The 14,759-nt window shown below is 31.3% G+C and overlaps 1 protein-coding gene across 2 annotated transcripts in view; it reads right to left on the reverse strand.

Annotated features, from left to right (window-relative positions):
- Positions 1 to 18: 18 nt before the first annotated feature.
- The window catches only part of LOC145307844 (27 kDa glycoprotein-like), a 78,612-nt gene continuing 63,871 nt past the window's right edge, over positions 19 to 14,759 (reverse strand). Inside the window, exons 5-11 of one of the 2 annotated variants that reach the window (XR_013875711.1) lie at positions 12,487 to 12,578; positions 11,657 to 11,782; positions 9,026 to 9,134; positions 8,225 to 8,320; positions 7,169 to 7,292; positions 3,401 to 3,643; positions 19 to 3,227 (exon numbers count right to left, since the gene is read on the reverse strand). Coding sequence is in view for 1 of the 2 variants with exons in the window: in XM_080150231.1 (XP_080006357.1) it covers positions 3,526 to 3,643; positions 7,169 to 7,292; positions 8,225 to 8,320; positions 9,026 to 9,134; positions 11,657 to 11,782; positions 12,487 to 12,578 (665 nt within the window). In the remaining variant the exon portion in view is untranslated. Of the gene's footprint in view, positions 3,644 to 7,168; positions 7,293 to 8,224; positions 8,321 to 9,025; positions 9,135 to 11,656; positions 11,783 to 12,486; positions 12,579 to 14,759 lie in introns of both variants that reach the window. The other variant, XM_080150231.1, reaches the window with a different exon arrangement.

Here is a 14,759-nt window from a genome sequence, read left to right on the forward strand (position 1 = left end):
TACTTATATTATAAGGTATCTGAAAATTGGGTCACATAGGGTTATTTATAATACTACTACTTTTAATAATATTGTAAGTCTTACAGATTAAATTAGTTTGTTATTAATGCATATCTAATGTAGATAGAAGGCATAAAAATAGACCAATAAACAAGTACAATACAAAATTAAAACATTACAATAAAATACAAAACTATGCATGTTTATGACAGATATGTGTAAAACCAAAATTAGGAACTCATTACATAACATTGTTGAAAATTAAATGAAAAATACTTTTAACAGGATTACAGGGGTGTATATTCTGCAAATTTGACCAAGCTAAAGGGAGGTGGGGGGGATAAAAATTATGTGGTTGGGAGGAAAAAAAATTTAAGAGAACTAAAAACATTTTTTTCCATTTTTCTCCCCTCTTCAACGAAAAAAACTAAAAGAATATGGGGATAATATGAATGAAATTAAGTTTTCAGAAAATATTTTTCCATTTTTTCCCTTTCTTGATGGAAAAAAGGAGGGGAAAAGATAAAAATTTTGCAACAGGGGGAAAAAAGTATCTGGTGCAGAATACACACCCCTTCAGTTCATGAAAACTGATTCCTTTTTGAAATAAAATAAAGATTACCTACTGTCCTTTGGATGTCCCAAGATTCAAACAAACCTTTTTTTCATTGGTGGAATAAGTGAAAACAATATGCATTTTATTCAAAAGGCATAACAGAACAATAAAAATCCAGAAAGTTGCTAAAATGGTTTATATTATATACCATTTATTATTAAAATATTTAGTTTGCAAAGACATTACAAAGATATCCAAAGGAGATTACTAACAATACATAATAAATTAAAGCAAAGGTATCAAAAATTAAACTTTTTTTCTAACACATGGTTTCTTAAGTTAACTAGAAAGCCTTTCTTTCAAATAAAACAAAAACAAGAAAGTTAAATTCAGACCTTACAATAAAAATCTCCTCTAGAATAAGGAGAAATAAATAATATGTTTGACAATTTTCCATTGAGATTATTTTTTTCTTTATTACATATATGTGAGTGATAGCTTAGTCATGGAAAAGAATAAAATACCTTATTAGTTATTTTATTATTCTAATGAAACTTACGTAATCTAAGTATGATACTTTATGCTAAAAACATTTAAAGTAAGCCTGCAGGAAATACACAGCTCTAACTGATAAAAGACTGCCACATGTCAACATCACTTCACCCCATATTTAAAGCCTCCAGCTTCAATGACAAGAAAAAGTTATAGGAATCTTAAAATGACATTATTGGGAGTTTAAAATCTTTATTGTAAATTTGTTGATATTTCAATAAGTGTTCATATGAAAAAGTAAAGAAAATGTTACAGAATAGCATAACATTGTTTACATTTCATAATCCCCCCTTACCCTCTCATATAAGAATTTTCAATATTAGATTACACCAGCTAGAAGCAAAAAGTTTGAATACCAGTAACTGAAGTAACAGTACAAATCTCAGTGTATATTACAAAATTACCTATCCCTGCTTCCCTGTTAAAGCCACAGGTAAATCAGTAAGATTTTTCTAATATTATTAAGATTTTTTTTTTTTAATAAAATAAGTTAGGAATGACTAGGACTGTGACAATTTGTAAAAGGGGGTCTTTATTTTGCGTATTTTCTGTTAAAGTTTTAGGTAATCATTCAGTCAAATGCGTTTATTAAGTCAAAATTGCCTTAATTTTAAAAAGTTTGACCTAATAAGCGCATTTGACTAAAAGTTTAGACCCAAGTTTTGGGAAAAATACACACAAAAAATTACCCTCATTATTAGAAATTTTAAGATGGCAAGATACTTACCTACCTAATTGATTAAAAAATAGTTCATAATATCATATGGCACATGATGAAAATAAAAACAAGGATGACAACATTCATATGCAACGAAGCACTCAATCATGGACATAAATATGGACAACGTGATTTAAAGAGAAGTACAGTGGTATAAATCAATAACTAATTAATTAAAAATCCTGAAATCTTTATGTATATTCTAAAATTTATATTTTCATAGCATAACAAATAAAATCAGCCTTCTATATCGAATAGCAGCTAAATGATATTTCCCTCATAGTATTACAATTTAATAGACAAAGTGAATTATAGAGAAACTTCACTACTAAAAACATACAAAATTAATTATGGATTAGGAACTATTTACTATAGATATCAATATCAGACATAAATAAAAACACTTAGTATGAACCATAGCATAACTTGTGATATTAGTCAATAAACTTTTATTTCAACTTTATTATTACGTTTTACAATCAAGGACACTAGAAATGGGACAATAGAAGAAAAATGATGTTTTGAATTCAAACATTGCTTGAAAACAAAATCTACTGATTAATTCTTACAGAAACATTGATATTGTTCTAGCATTGTGGATAATTTTTTACTGAAAAAATTGTGTCCCTTAAATCTCTGGTATTAATTAGTAGTAAATTAAATAGTATGGCAAGTCTTGTTATTGCTCCAGCAAATGCCTTTGATATGATTTTGATAACAAAAACTACAACGAAACAGTGAGTATTATGCATAAATGATGTATAATAATCAGGGGTATATATAATCAAAATGTATTCCCCTTCCATCATAAAAACATTTTACATTTTATAAATATTTTTCATTATAATAAATAACATATTCATGGAGGGGGTGGGGGAGGAAGAAATTCCTTTGATTGGAAAATATACACCCCTGAGTATAATACAATTATATATACGACAAAGGTAGCACCGGTTTTGGTCAAGTTTAGAGTACAACAGAAACTTACATTTTTCAGGAGGCACCTTTTTTTTGATTCTTTTTTTCATTTTAGGAACTTGTTTCTGTTTTCTAACTTGATCCATTCCGGAGGTACCCTAATGTACAAGTAAGGGAATTTATTTGGGAGTCTAGTTTTATCATTATTACTCCTCCTATTGTAAACACAATTAATATTCTATAATAATCATAAAGATTCATTTTGGATTTGGTTCATTTTTGTAAAATTAGAGTCAAAATTAGTTATGTCTGAGAGAAAGGTAGTTACTCTGATAAAAACATTTTTTCATTTTACAATTTATTTATCTTAGAAATGATTTGGTATAGTCATTTAAAATGTGCTATTTTTTTGAATAAATATTCTCGTATTCATTCGAATCCGGTGGATAGGAACCGGTTCTCATCCATAAGAAAAAACTATGTCTAGCATCGTATTATACGAATATAAAAATGTACAATCATAAGATTAAAACCAGTTTTTTAGCCCGTGCCTTCGGCACCTCGTGGCTAAAAAAATGGTTTTAATCTTATAATTTTACATTCTATATCCGCGGAAAGCTGTTTATAATACGATGAAAGAAATAAAAATTCCTAACCTTGAATAGTGTGACATGAAAACATTTATCTTTTGAGTTGAATTAATTAAAATTCAAGAAAAATGCTAAAATGGTACAAATTTTATATCTAAAAATTTAAATTTCTAATTGACTGATGAAAATATCTAGTGAAGAGAACTATATATTGCTAAGGTTGTTGTTATTGAGAGTATAATGTGTGATAGTTGTAAATTTAGTGCCAGGCTGACAGATCCTGCGCAGGGGGTCACTTCCTTCACAGCTCTGAAATATAAATACATATAAGTTTGAATAATACTAAAGACATCAAAAATACATAATCTAGAAGCTTGACATAAAGTTTTGTATAACTTATTACCAAATATTATAGTTTATTATCTCTATCTTTGCAATAGAACATTTATCTTTGGGTCCTATTATAGTATGCCATGTTTGTATGCCAAGGAAATCCCTATATCAAACAGTAGAAGGTAAAATTTCTTTTGTTGGAGCTATGGGTCATGAATTTGAACATAACGCCTTATAAATAACAAAAGAAGGAATCTTTATATTTTACACAACAACTTTTAGATTTCAAGATAACCTAAGAATCAAGATCTTAATAAGAATATATTCTAAATGGGAAAAGGGTAGGCTCGTTAGTGCAAAAAAGATAGCTTTTGCTTTTATTGATTGTTAGGTAAAAATATAGTAAACTTTAAACCCAACTGTTTGATTGAAAACCTGGTTTAACCACAAACATTGTTGGAAAGAAAAATGATATAAACCTCATCTTATTAAATCGTCAATGTAAAAAAACTGTTGTTATCTAAACAGTAAAAGCTTAATTCAATTCAATTTACTTTCCAACCGAGCTCCAAAGTAAATTCTTTTTTACAGGGTGGTCGTTAAGTTAAATATATGAATATTTTTTAATATCATTTGCTATAACTGTTAACTATCATCAATAAAAGCAATGAAAAAGTGCGTGTGCAGTAAGATTTCGGATACAAATAGACAAATAAATCTACAAATTTAAAGGGGGAAGGGGAGAAAGTAGCATGAAAAAATACTAAAACAGACAGGGATCTAAAGGGATAAGACAATGTCCGATAAATTGATATACATCCCCAATGATAATACACAGAATTAAATCTTTTGTAGATTAAAATTATTGGTTGAAACGTTTCGACACTTAACTTAATAAACAAACCAATAAAAATTTAATTAAAGCACCCAAAGTTGTTGAGCCAACGAATAAGAAAACGCCTTAAGAACTAGCGTAATATACAAACCGCCAAATGTCCCCTCGCTTCCTATAAAGCAGTACGATTAAAGATTCAAATAGTTTCCACATTTTATCAAATCAGTGTGAAAGTCAACTTTCTAGAACCCAAATTCATAATAGAAAAATAGTTCCAGTGCAGAATATAAATCCAAGGCAATTGTAATTCTATCTATGGTGTGTCAGATATAAATGGGATTAAAATTGAACTCTCATTTTGCCTGAAAACGAAATCCACATAAATTTTATTGATGCTCCCCCATATCTTATATGGCAAGCACTATTTCATTTTTAGAGGTGAAGATTTTTTACATTTATGTCTGTCCGTACGTCTTTAACGGACAATAATAAAGTTTTAATTTATAAGTCGCAGCGTCTCTAAAATCATAACAAGAAATAGTACGTTCATTTCTAACATGTTGATTTATTTGTTGTTAAGACTCAAATTGTAAGCAATTTTGTAACAGATTGACATATAACATTTGTTCAGACTTCGAGAAAATTTTCAATCTTATAAACAATTTCATATATTGATGTTCGTTTGTCTTACTGTATGACTTGTGGAGCTAGTAAGGTTTGTTAATATCCTTGATATTTACAGCTTTGGTCCTTACAGATAAAATACATTTAAATTCGCAAGAATGATAATTTGCATAAGAGCGAAATTCAAGAGTGTAAAAAGTATTAAAGGGAACTGATGAAATAAAGAAAAATGAATCAAAATGCAGAGGAACAAGGATGACAACATCCATAAAAGCGAAGCTCTGAATCAGTACCTTACTGAATTATCAGAATATTAATGTACAAGAGTCGAAACAGATTAAATACAGGATAATGTTCATGGACATACTTACAGGACTTGATTATAAAGATGCTTCGCTTATAATATTGTACTTTGTTGTCCTAGGAATCAGTATCCCAAAAATCAGACCAAACGGATAGTTACAAGTAATTTAAAAGATATGTTTAAAATTGACGTAAGGACATTCTGGTATTGATTATAGAGTTGCTACGCATTCTAAATCGTACCTAACTACTACAGAAATCGCCATACAAAGTTTGAAATCAATAGGACAATTCTAACATGCTTAAATTAACGAAAAAAGCTATCCGTTACGGACGGACGGACGGACCGACCCTAATTATAGAAAAGCTTCGCTTTTAAAAATGAAGGAGAGAGAAGGAAAAACATAGTACTTAAAAGCTTCTAATTTAGGGGTAAACCAACAACCCACATAAGAATTGTTAACCCCCAGAAAAAAATAACGTTACTAGATTTAGGGGGCTAAATCCTACAGAAAAATTGTTAACCCCCTTATAAAATTTGTACAATACTCCCTTGAAATAGATGGGTCTTAATGTGAACTGGAATTATAATTGTCCTTACAAGATATCCATGTGAGCCATTATTACTTAGCTTGAAAGTTGGGCTTAGGAAGATTTGCTGCAATAGGCTGGGTAAGTTTTGTTGAAAGAATATTATAAATCTGGGAAAGTAGTGGCTAAATCAGCACCCCTATGCCTTTCTTATTGACACATATGTATAGACTAGTGCAAACAAATTTACACACAACCAAACCAATGGCGTGCACAGCATTTTACCAGGGGGGTTTAAACGCCCTAGATGATTAACTAAGGGGAAGGTAGGCCTTGGCTTTCACAATTTCAATTTTAAAGAGGTTGTTTCCACTGCACTTATCCAAGCAAAAAAAAACGCATTCGCTTAGATGGCCTGCACTGATGCTTGCAAAGGGGGATATTATCCAGATAGGAAGGTGATATTAGGCTGTTTATTACAATAGTTCTCAATGTCTTATAATAAAGTTTTCTTATTCGTTGGCTTTACAACCTTGGGGACTTTTAATGAATTTTGATTGGTTTGTTCATTTAGTTGAATGTTCAAACGTTTTAACAACTAATTGTAATCTACTTAAGGGGTAGTTTATTGTATCACTTGGTTTTAGGATGTTATCTGATGTATTCTAAAATCTTGTCCAACCTATTTTCTCTGCATTATGTAAAGTCTCTAAATTTACATCTTGAAGAGAGAATGCAACATTATTTTCTTTTTATCATTTAAATAAATAAAAAAAAAGTTTTGCAATTGTTTTTTAGAGACTTTAAGTTTAAAATTTATGGAGTCCTTAATCTTAAATTTCTTCCTAATTGAAATAAAATAAAATATCATTTATTATATCATATTTTATTTTACCGTTGTATAATAATTCCAACAAAAGAAAGCAAATACAAAATTATTCATTTCTATAACTTGTCTAACGGAAGGTGCTACCTTAATCTAGAAGTTTTCCATTTTTAAAATAAAAATCAGTTAGTCTACCTAAGATTTTTTGCAAACCTAAAACAAACTGGACCACAAAAAAATTACAGCACTGAAATTTGGCTTGACAGCTACCATTAATTGGAACTGTAAAGAAACGGCGGCGGAACATTTACACCATACTGTTACAAAGTTGAGAACAGACAAAATGAATTATAAAGAAGCTTCGCTACTAACATACACTTACTTTAACAAGCCATGAACTAGATTACTGGGCGTAGGATCATTACAATGTAGCAGGCTGTCTTCAACACATCTTATGATTGCTTCACCCTTGGCACAATTCTCTTTCTGGAACACATAGAAGTGCATCCTGCAAGATGACATAAAGTTTTTTTTTTAACCATTTTAATATTTTTTAAGGTTATCATCTATTTCAAAGAAATATCTAACCTACCTTTTCATGAAACTTTCATACTTAAAAAGTGCCTATTGGACAAGGGCATTATAATAATAGAATAATAAATAGGGCAGGGGTGTGTTCAAAGGGTTAGGACCCTTTGCCGACTTAAATTAGGTCTTTGAAAATCAGCTACTAGCGTCGGAAATATTAACACAGCTAAGTCATTACAAAAGATTAGAAAAAAATTGCTAGCAGACGAAAAAGGTTCCCTCCCATCGCTAGCCTCTAGGGGCTTTGCCCCAAGAGGTTTGATGAAACAAATTTTTTATTTAAGATTAAAAAGAAAAAGAAAAAAAAAGAAAAAAAATGGGGGGGGGGGGGGAGATTTTTTGGCGTTATCCTCTTAGAAAATTTTTTTCATTTTTTTCAATTTTGTACACCCCCCCCCCCCCCCCCCGACTACCGACGAACAACTATTTTATGTTAGGTTAGGTTTTAGGCTAGGGAGCCGAGCGCTGCGGATAGGCAGGCAAGGGGGCCGAGCGCTACGGCTAGGCAGGCAAGGGGGCCGAGCGCTGCGGCTAGGCAGGCTAGGGAGCCAAGCGCTGCGGCCAGAGTTCATAGTTCGCTGTCGGGGGGGGGGGGGGGGGGGGGGTACTCAAATTTTCAATATTGAAAAAAAAATTTCTAAGAGGATAATACCTTGGGGGTGTCCCACCCCCTAAGAAAATATTTATAAACCTTCTTGGGACCTATGAGAAGCTACCCTGTAGAGGAGAACCCGATCGGTTCAGCGGTTAGCGAGATCCTTCGCTACAAACAAACAGACAGACATCGTTCTACTTTGTATTATAGATTATCCAAATTTTATCGGCTTGAAAATGGTTGGAAGTAAACTTTTCCTGCTTGAACTGGCATCGTCTTTGAATATTGATGGTACAGATCTATTCAGACAGGTTAACATATCATCTTTATGTTTCTCAATACACTCCATACCTAGAAAATAATGATATGAATAGACTGTTGACGCTAAAGTGTCATAACTCCCCCCCCCCCCTTAAATAGAAATAAATAGGTAAATAATATATTTTATGCACATATACTAGAGGCTGCGCCCTTAGCATCTAAGGGCTCTGTATTTGAATCCAAATGGCATAAAACTATCCAAAGACTTGAATTTAATAATAAAATAGCAAAAACAACCGGGGACCTAAGCAATGCTTCTCTTATGGATAACTCGAACGGTTCAGTAGTTATCGAAATCTTGAACTACAGACAAAAGTCTTATTGCTTTATATAATAAGATTCACAAACTAATATATTACTAAGTAACAAAAAATACTAGAATATGTGTAATTCATATACATACATTGTATACTTTTGATTATGAGAACAAAGTATTTAATTAATATAGTAACTCAGCTCTAAAAATAGACATGTATAGTGTATACTAGTACCAAACTTTCTAAAAATAAGTCAATTATAATAAGAACACATACAAAAAGGTACCAAAAAAGATAGTAGGAAGATCAGATTTATTTAACAAAATATGTATGTGCAATACTTTTAAGAAGATCTAAGCCAAAAATGAATAAAAGTACCCAAAGTTGTTAAGCCAACAAATAAGAAAATGTTATCATAAAACTTTGGGTACTAGTATAATTAACAGCTCAATGACCCCTTCCTCCTGGAGATATTTACCTGATTCTGCCATGAAGAGGGCCATTCTGTCCCCAGAATTATGGCAGGCAAAATCAATAGCGGCATCCACCATGGACATTGTTACATTCAACCCAACTCTGTCTTCCTCCTGAAATAAGACGACATTAGAAGGTGCAAAATCAATAGCGGCATCCACCATGGACATTGTTACATTCAACCCAACTCTGTCTTCCTCCTGAAATAAGACGACATTAGAAGGTGCAAAATCAATAGCGGCATCCACCATGGACATTGTTACATTCAACCCAACTCTGTCTTCCTCCTGAAATAAGACGACATTAGAAGGTGCAAAATCAATAGCGGCATCCACCATGGACATTGTTACATTCAACCCAACTCTTGTCTTCCTCCTGAAATAAGACGACATTAGAAGCTGCAAAATCAATAGCGGCATCCACCATGGACATTGTTACATTCAACCCAACTCTGTCTTCCTCCTGAAATAAGACGACATTAGAAGGTGCAAAATCAATAGCGGCATTCACCATGGACATTGACACATTCAATCCAACTCTATCTTCCTCCTGAAATAAGACGACATTAGGAGGTGCAAAATCAATAGCAGCATCCCCCATGGACATTGTTATATTCAACCCAACTCTGTCTTCCTCCTGAAATAATAATACTTTAGGAGGTGCAAAATCAATAGCAGCACCCACCATTGAGGTGTAAAATCAATATGTATCGTATCGATATATGAATGCAATTTTCGTAATATTGCACATGCGGAAATGGATTTTCAAATAATTCTGATAATAGAATGATCACATGGCACATATTCTAATTTTAACCTGATTCATCTCAAAAGGGGAGAGTTTTATAATATCATCAAACATTGACAAAATATTAAGAATCTGATCAGTATCGAATCGATATATGAATGCAATTTTCTCTTGAAGATATATTGAAACTATAAATTTTAATTTAATCATAAATAAGAGCGATAAACATACATAGAAAGTTTTTTCTTTGTAGGAGCCCAATGTCTAATGAGAATTCCTATTTTAAAATTTTAGGTCCGCAATCTTTTAAAACAACCTAATATGAAACCAATAAAAAAGAATTAATTTGTTAAAATATTAGTAAGCTTCAAGAAAGTTTTGTTAAATAAATTCTTGCTTAACAATAAAGCTCATACATACATATTCAAATCTAGAGATGCATAGCACATCAGAGATAAAGGGAAAGATTGAGAGGAGCTAGTAGAGATAAAATAACAGAAAAAACATTTCTTGTTTTTTTTCAAGTTATAAATTGCTTTCTGAAAATCCTATTACATACAATAAGATGTTTAAATGAACCGATTGAGTTCTATAACATTTAGGGAAAGCTTGACATAGGTCAAATGATGATTTGAGGGCATTTTATTTAAAACTTGAGATGGTTTTTGGCTATTATACTGCCCTATTACCTAAATACTAAGGCTGAAATCGCTACTATTAGGTAAGATAATTTTCACGTTGACATAAGGCATTTGACAAACTATCCAGAATTAAATAAAAGAACATACGACTTATTACGTTTCTCATATCCTGATACAAATGCAAGTATAAGAACAAATGATCGTAATTTCATTTTTGCATGTTTCTGCTTTTTCTTATTTATAGAAAAACAAGGATGGCAACATCCATAAAAGAGAAACTTTAAAATTTTACGGTATGACAAACAAACATAATATACCTTGTTGTTCAAGAAATCAATATTCCAAAAACTAGACGAATAGAATAAAAATGTTATTAAAAAAATATTCAAAAATCAGCATGCTTAAAATGAAAGTATGGACTATCTGGTAATGAATATAGAGTTGCCACTCTTTCTAATTTGTACCTGACTGTTATAGGAATCACAATGCAAAATTTGTGGTCGATATGAATGCTTAAATTAATGATAAGAGCTAACCGTTACGGACGGACGGATGACTCAAATTATAGAAAAGCTTTGCTTTTAAATGTAACAAACTTTTTTCAGAAAAACTTTGACAATAAATTGTTTAGATAATAAATAAAAAAAAACATTGCTTTCGAAAAGTTCTAAAATATAGTATATACTCAAGAAATCTTTTTTTCAATTTTGTACCTTATACCTAGATGTTATTCATCATTTAATTTAAAAAGGCTCTTAAAACTTTTTATATCGTTATAAACCCTGAACCACTTCATTATGCAATCTACATTTTCCTGGATATTTTGTCTATGGTAGTCCATAAGTGAACAGCTTTACAGTACATTGTTCCTATTTGTTAAAGCAACAAATATGATAAAATAAAAAGATTCTTTTTTAAGTAAAATGCTTATATATCAATCAAAATCAATAATTTTTGATTTTTTACTGATCCACTTCATTATGCAATTAAAAAGAAAATCAATGGGAAAACGTTTGTTTTGCACTTTTTTCCACTTATAAAAAATTGATTCTGATAAAATAACAATTTTTAAAGGGATATATTCACTAATTATAATGAAAAACAGTTTAAGGTAGATTTTAATGATTTTTCTAACTAATAAATAATTGAAAAAAGGAAATTCAATCCCTATCACTTTAGAGGAAAAGTTGTGTCATTAATATTTCTATTCTTACTCTAACAGGATTAACATAAAATTTTCCACCAACCTTTAGGCATTGATGTGAGGCCTCCAGAAAGCTTTCCAAGCACTTGCGTAGGTTTGTCATGGGCTGACCGCAATATTTCTTGAATACTATGTCCAAATCTCCGGAGGCTTTCTTCTCATTCATTTCCTTTAATAAAACAAAGATTAAAATCCAAAATTCACATTTTGAATAATTTAATAGCAAGATTCGCCATTTTTCAAGACAGAGATGGGACAATGGGCTGTTTAATACACTAGTCCCCAACATTTTTAATAACGTTTTCTTATTAGTCGACTTAACAACTTTGAGGACTTTCAATGGATTTTGATTGGTTGGTTTATTACAATGAGTGTCCAAACGTTTCAACCACAAATTGAAATATATAGAAGGGGTAATTTTGAGTATTAACATTAAGGATGTGTATCAATTTATCGGCCATTGTCTTATCCCTTTAGATCCCTGTAATTTTCCTTGATTCAAGCTAATTTTTTAAGTTGTATTCCTTCTACTAATGATATTCTAGTAATAATAATAAATAGACCCTTCTCCAAGTTTTTGATCAGATTAGGATCATAATAAGAGCTTGATCCTTTTACAAAGTAAGAGAATGTCTGTCTTTAAGAATCTCACTAACCGCTAAGAAGATATGATCAGTGAAGTTTTTTTTACCTAATTTTGGGAGGGTACCTCCACCCTACCAAGAAAAATACCCTCCATTTTTCACCTTTCATTTAAAACTTAAAATGAAAGTGTACGTTTAATGCCTCCCCCTACCCCTATGTGCCACTAGAGGCCCCTAGGCCTAGGGGCATAGCCGCTAAGAAGAAAGATAACCAAAACTTAGGACTAACCTGTTCTATAGTGTCAATATTAAATTCTTCTAGAAAGCAGTAAATTAAGGTCTCCTGTTCTTTCTGCCATTCCCTCAACACGGTTTCTCCACCTGAATTTCAATAATAAGCTTTATGGATTAACATTAATGGAACATTAACACTTGTTGAGTGTCAGAACTCAATAAGCAAAATATAAAAGTCTGAAAATGTAAACAAACTTGTAAGCAAATTTGTTGGAAAACTAATTCAATACATGATACTGTTTAAGGAAGTACTTCATGTTTAACTGGACGTACGGACATTCTCATGATTATAGAGTTATTATGCTTTGTTAATTCTAACTGTTATAAGAATCATCAAGCAAATTTTGAAATCAATATGACAATTCTAACATGCCTAAGTTAATAAAAGGAGCTAACCGTTCCGGACCTTGGATGGACCGACCCTAATCATAGAAAAGCTTCGCTTCCTAATAAATATTATACTTTTGTTATTTAAATTATAAAATCACTTTTAATCCTATAATCATATGCTTTAACGCTGCGGTGCAATTGCATGGACATTATAGTTCTTGTTTTGGAATGATCGTATAAATTTCTGTCCTCAAAATAAATTTAAAATTCAGTAAAATTTGATTGCAGTGGCTAAAAATAATTAGATTTTCATAATAGAATTACCGGAATTTAATGTTAACAACATACTGTATGTAATTGTACAGTGTACTGTAAACAAAACAAGAATAACATTAAACATATTCAACAACAAATATTAAGATAAATAAAATTATGAAAATGGGTAAAAGTATGTATAAAAAACTTTCAAAACCTTTAAATAGATTAAGCATAAAGAATTACTGTAAATCCTAATAATACAATATCAAGATCTGTGTGTCTTGTGTACCGAAGGATCTTGTTAACTACTGAACCGATATGGTTCTCCTTTACATGGTACTACAACCTTCCCAATAAAAAATCACCTCTAGAATAAATTGACCCCCCCCCCCCCCCAACAATAATTTTTTTCTTTTTAAAACTCTAATTGATAATTAATAGATAAATTTGTTCCTTCTATATCTGATTTTAAAATATTTCCTATCCTTTTAGCCATAACCTTTCTGTAACTTTAATATCCCAGCTTCCTATAATATATAAATTCATAAAATATTGACAAATAATTGCAAAAATTGCACAAAATGAAATTTCATGTTAAAAACTTAACAAATTCTGAGATTCAAAGTTTTACAAAAAAAAATTCCTAATTTTTTTGTTTTGTTTTTGTGGATTTTAATGTGAAAAAAGTCAAAAAGTATGAAAATGAGCAGTAAAATTACTTTAGTTTCACTTCAGAACTCAATCTATCGTAAATATTTAATTCATGTTAAAATTATTGTTATTCGTTTTACTACACTTTAATATTATTCTATGATGACATGAATCAGTTTAAAACATTTTAATAAAACTATGATTCATCACTCCAAATTCTAATTTACAGCATATGAAAAAGAGGCACTCTAGCTTACAGCAGGGATAAAGGAAGCATATAATCCTTTACTTTAGAAGAATGTTGCCAAACTCATCAAAATAAATATTGCATTGCAAACAGTATTGTTAAGTCAAAAGAAATGATTTAATAAAGCTAAAACATTCAGAACCTTGTAATAAAAAGTGTAGTATGAACAAAATATGCTTGATTAATATTCTTTCAAATTTCATTAGCCTAATGTGGCTACGCTAAAAAAGTCAATGAAAAGAAGACATCTTTGATGCCTGTGTGTTTAAATATAATGCAGGGCTCGGCAGCCTTGCGTCTGCCGCGAAAAAGCTTCAACTTTAATCCCGTTTGAATGGTTTGATTTTATTTTGAAAAGAAGGTTTAGCCTCCCAGCTGATTTTTAAAATTGTAAAATGGTAATTTCCCTGAGGCTTACAGGCGGATCACGCGCTGCTGCCGAGCCCTGGTATAATGTATAACAATACAAGATTTCTAAAGGCTGCCGAGCCCTGGTATAATGCAAAACAATACAAGATTTCTAAAGGCTGCCGAGCCCTGGTATAATGTATAACAATACAAGGTGTCTAAAGGCTGCCGCGCCCTGGTTTAATATATAACAATACAAGGTGTCTAGAGGCTGCCGAGCCCTGGTATAATGTATAACAATACAAGGTGTCTAGAGGCTGCCGAGCCCTGGTATAATGTATAACAATACAAGGTGTCTAGAGGCTGCCTGCCGAGCCCTGGTATAATGTATAAAAATACAAGGTATCTAGAGGCTGCCGAGCCCTGGTATAATG

This window comes from Acartia tonsa, chromosome 2, assembly GCF_053477335.1.
Source record: "Acartia tonsa isolate MP-2025a chromosome 2, ASM5347733v1, whole genome shotgun sequence".
Taxonomy (NCBI): Eukaryota; Metazoa; Arthropoda; class Copepoda; order Calanoida; family Acartiidae; genus Acartia; species Acartia tonsa.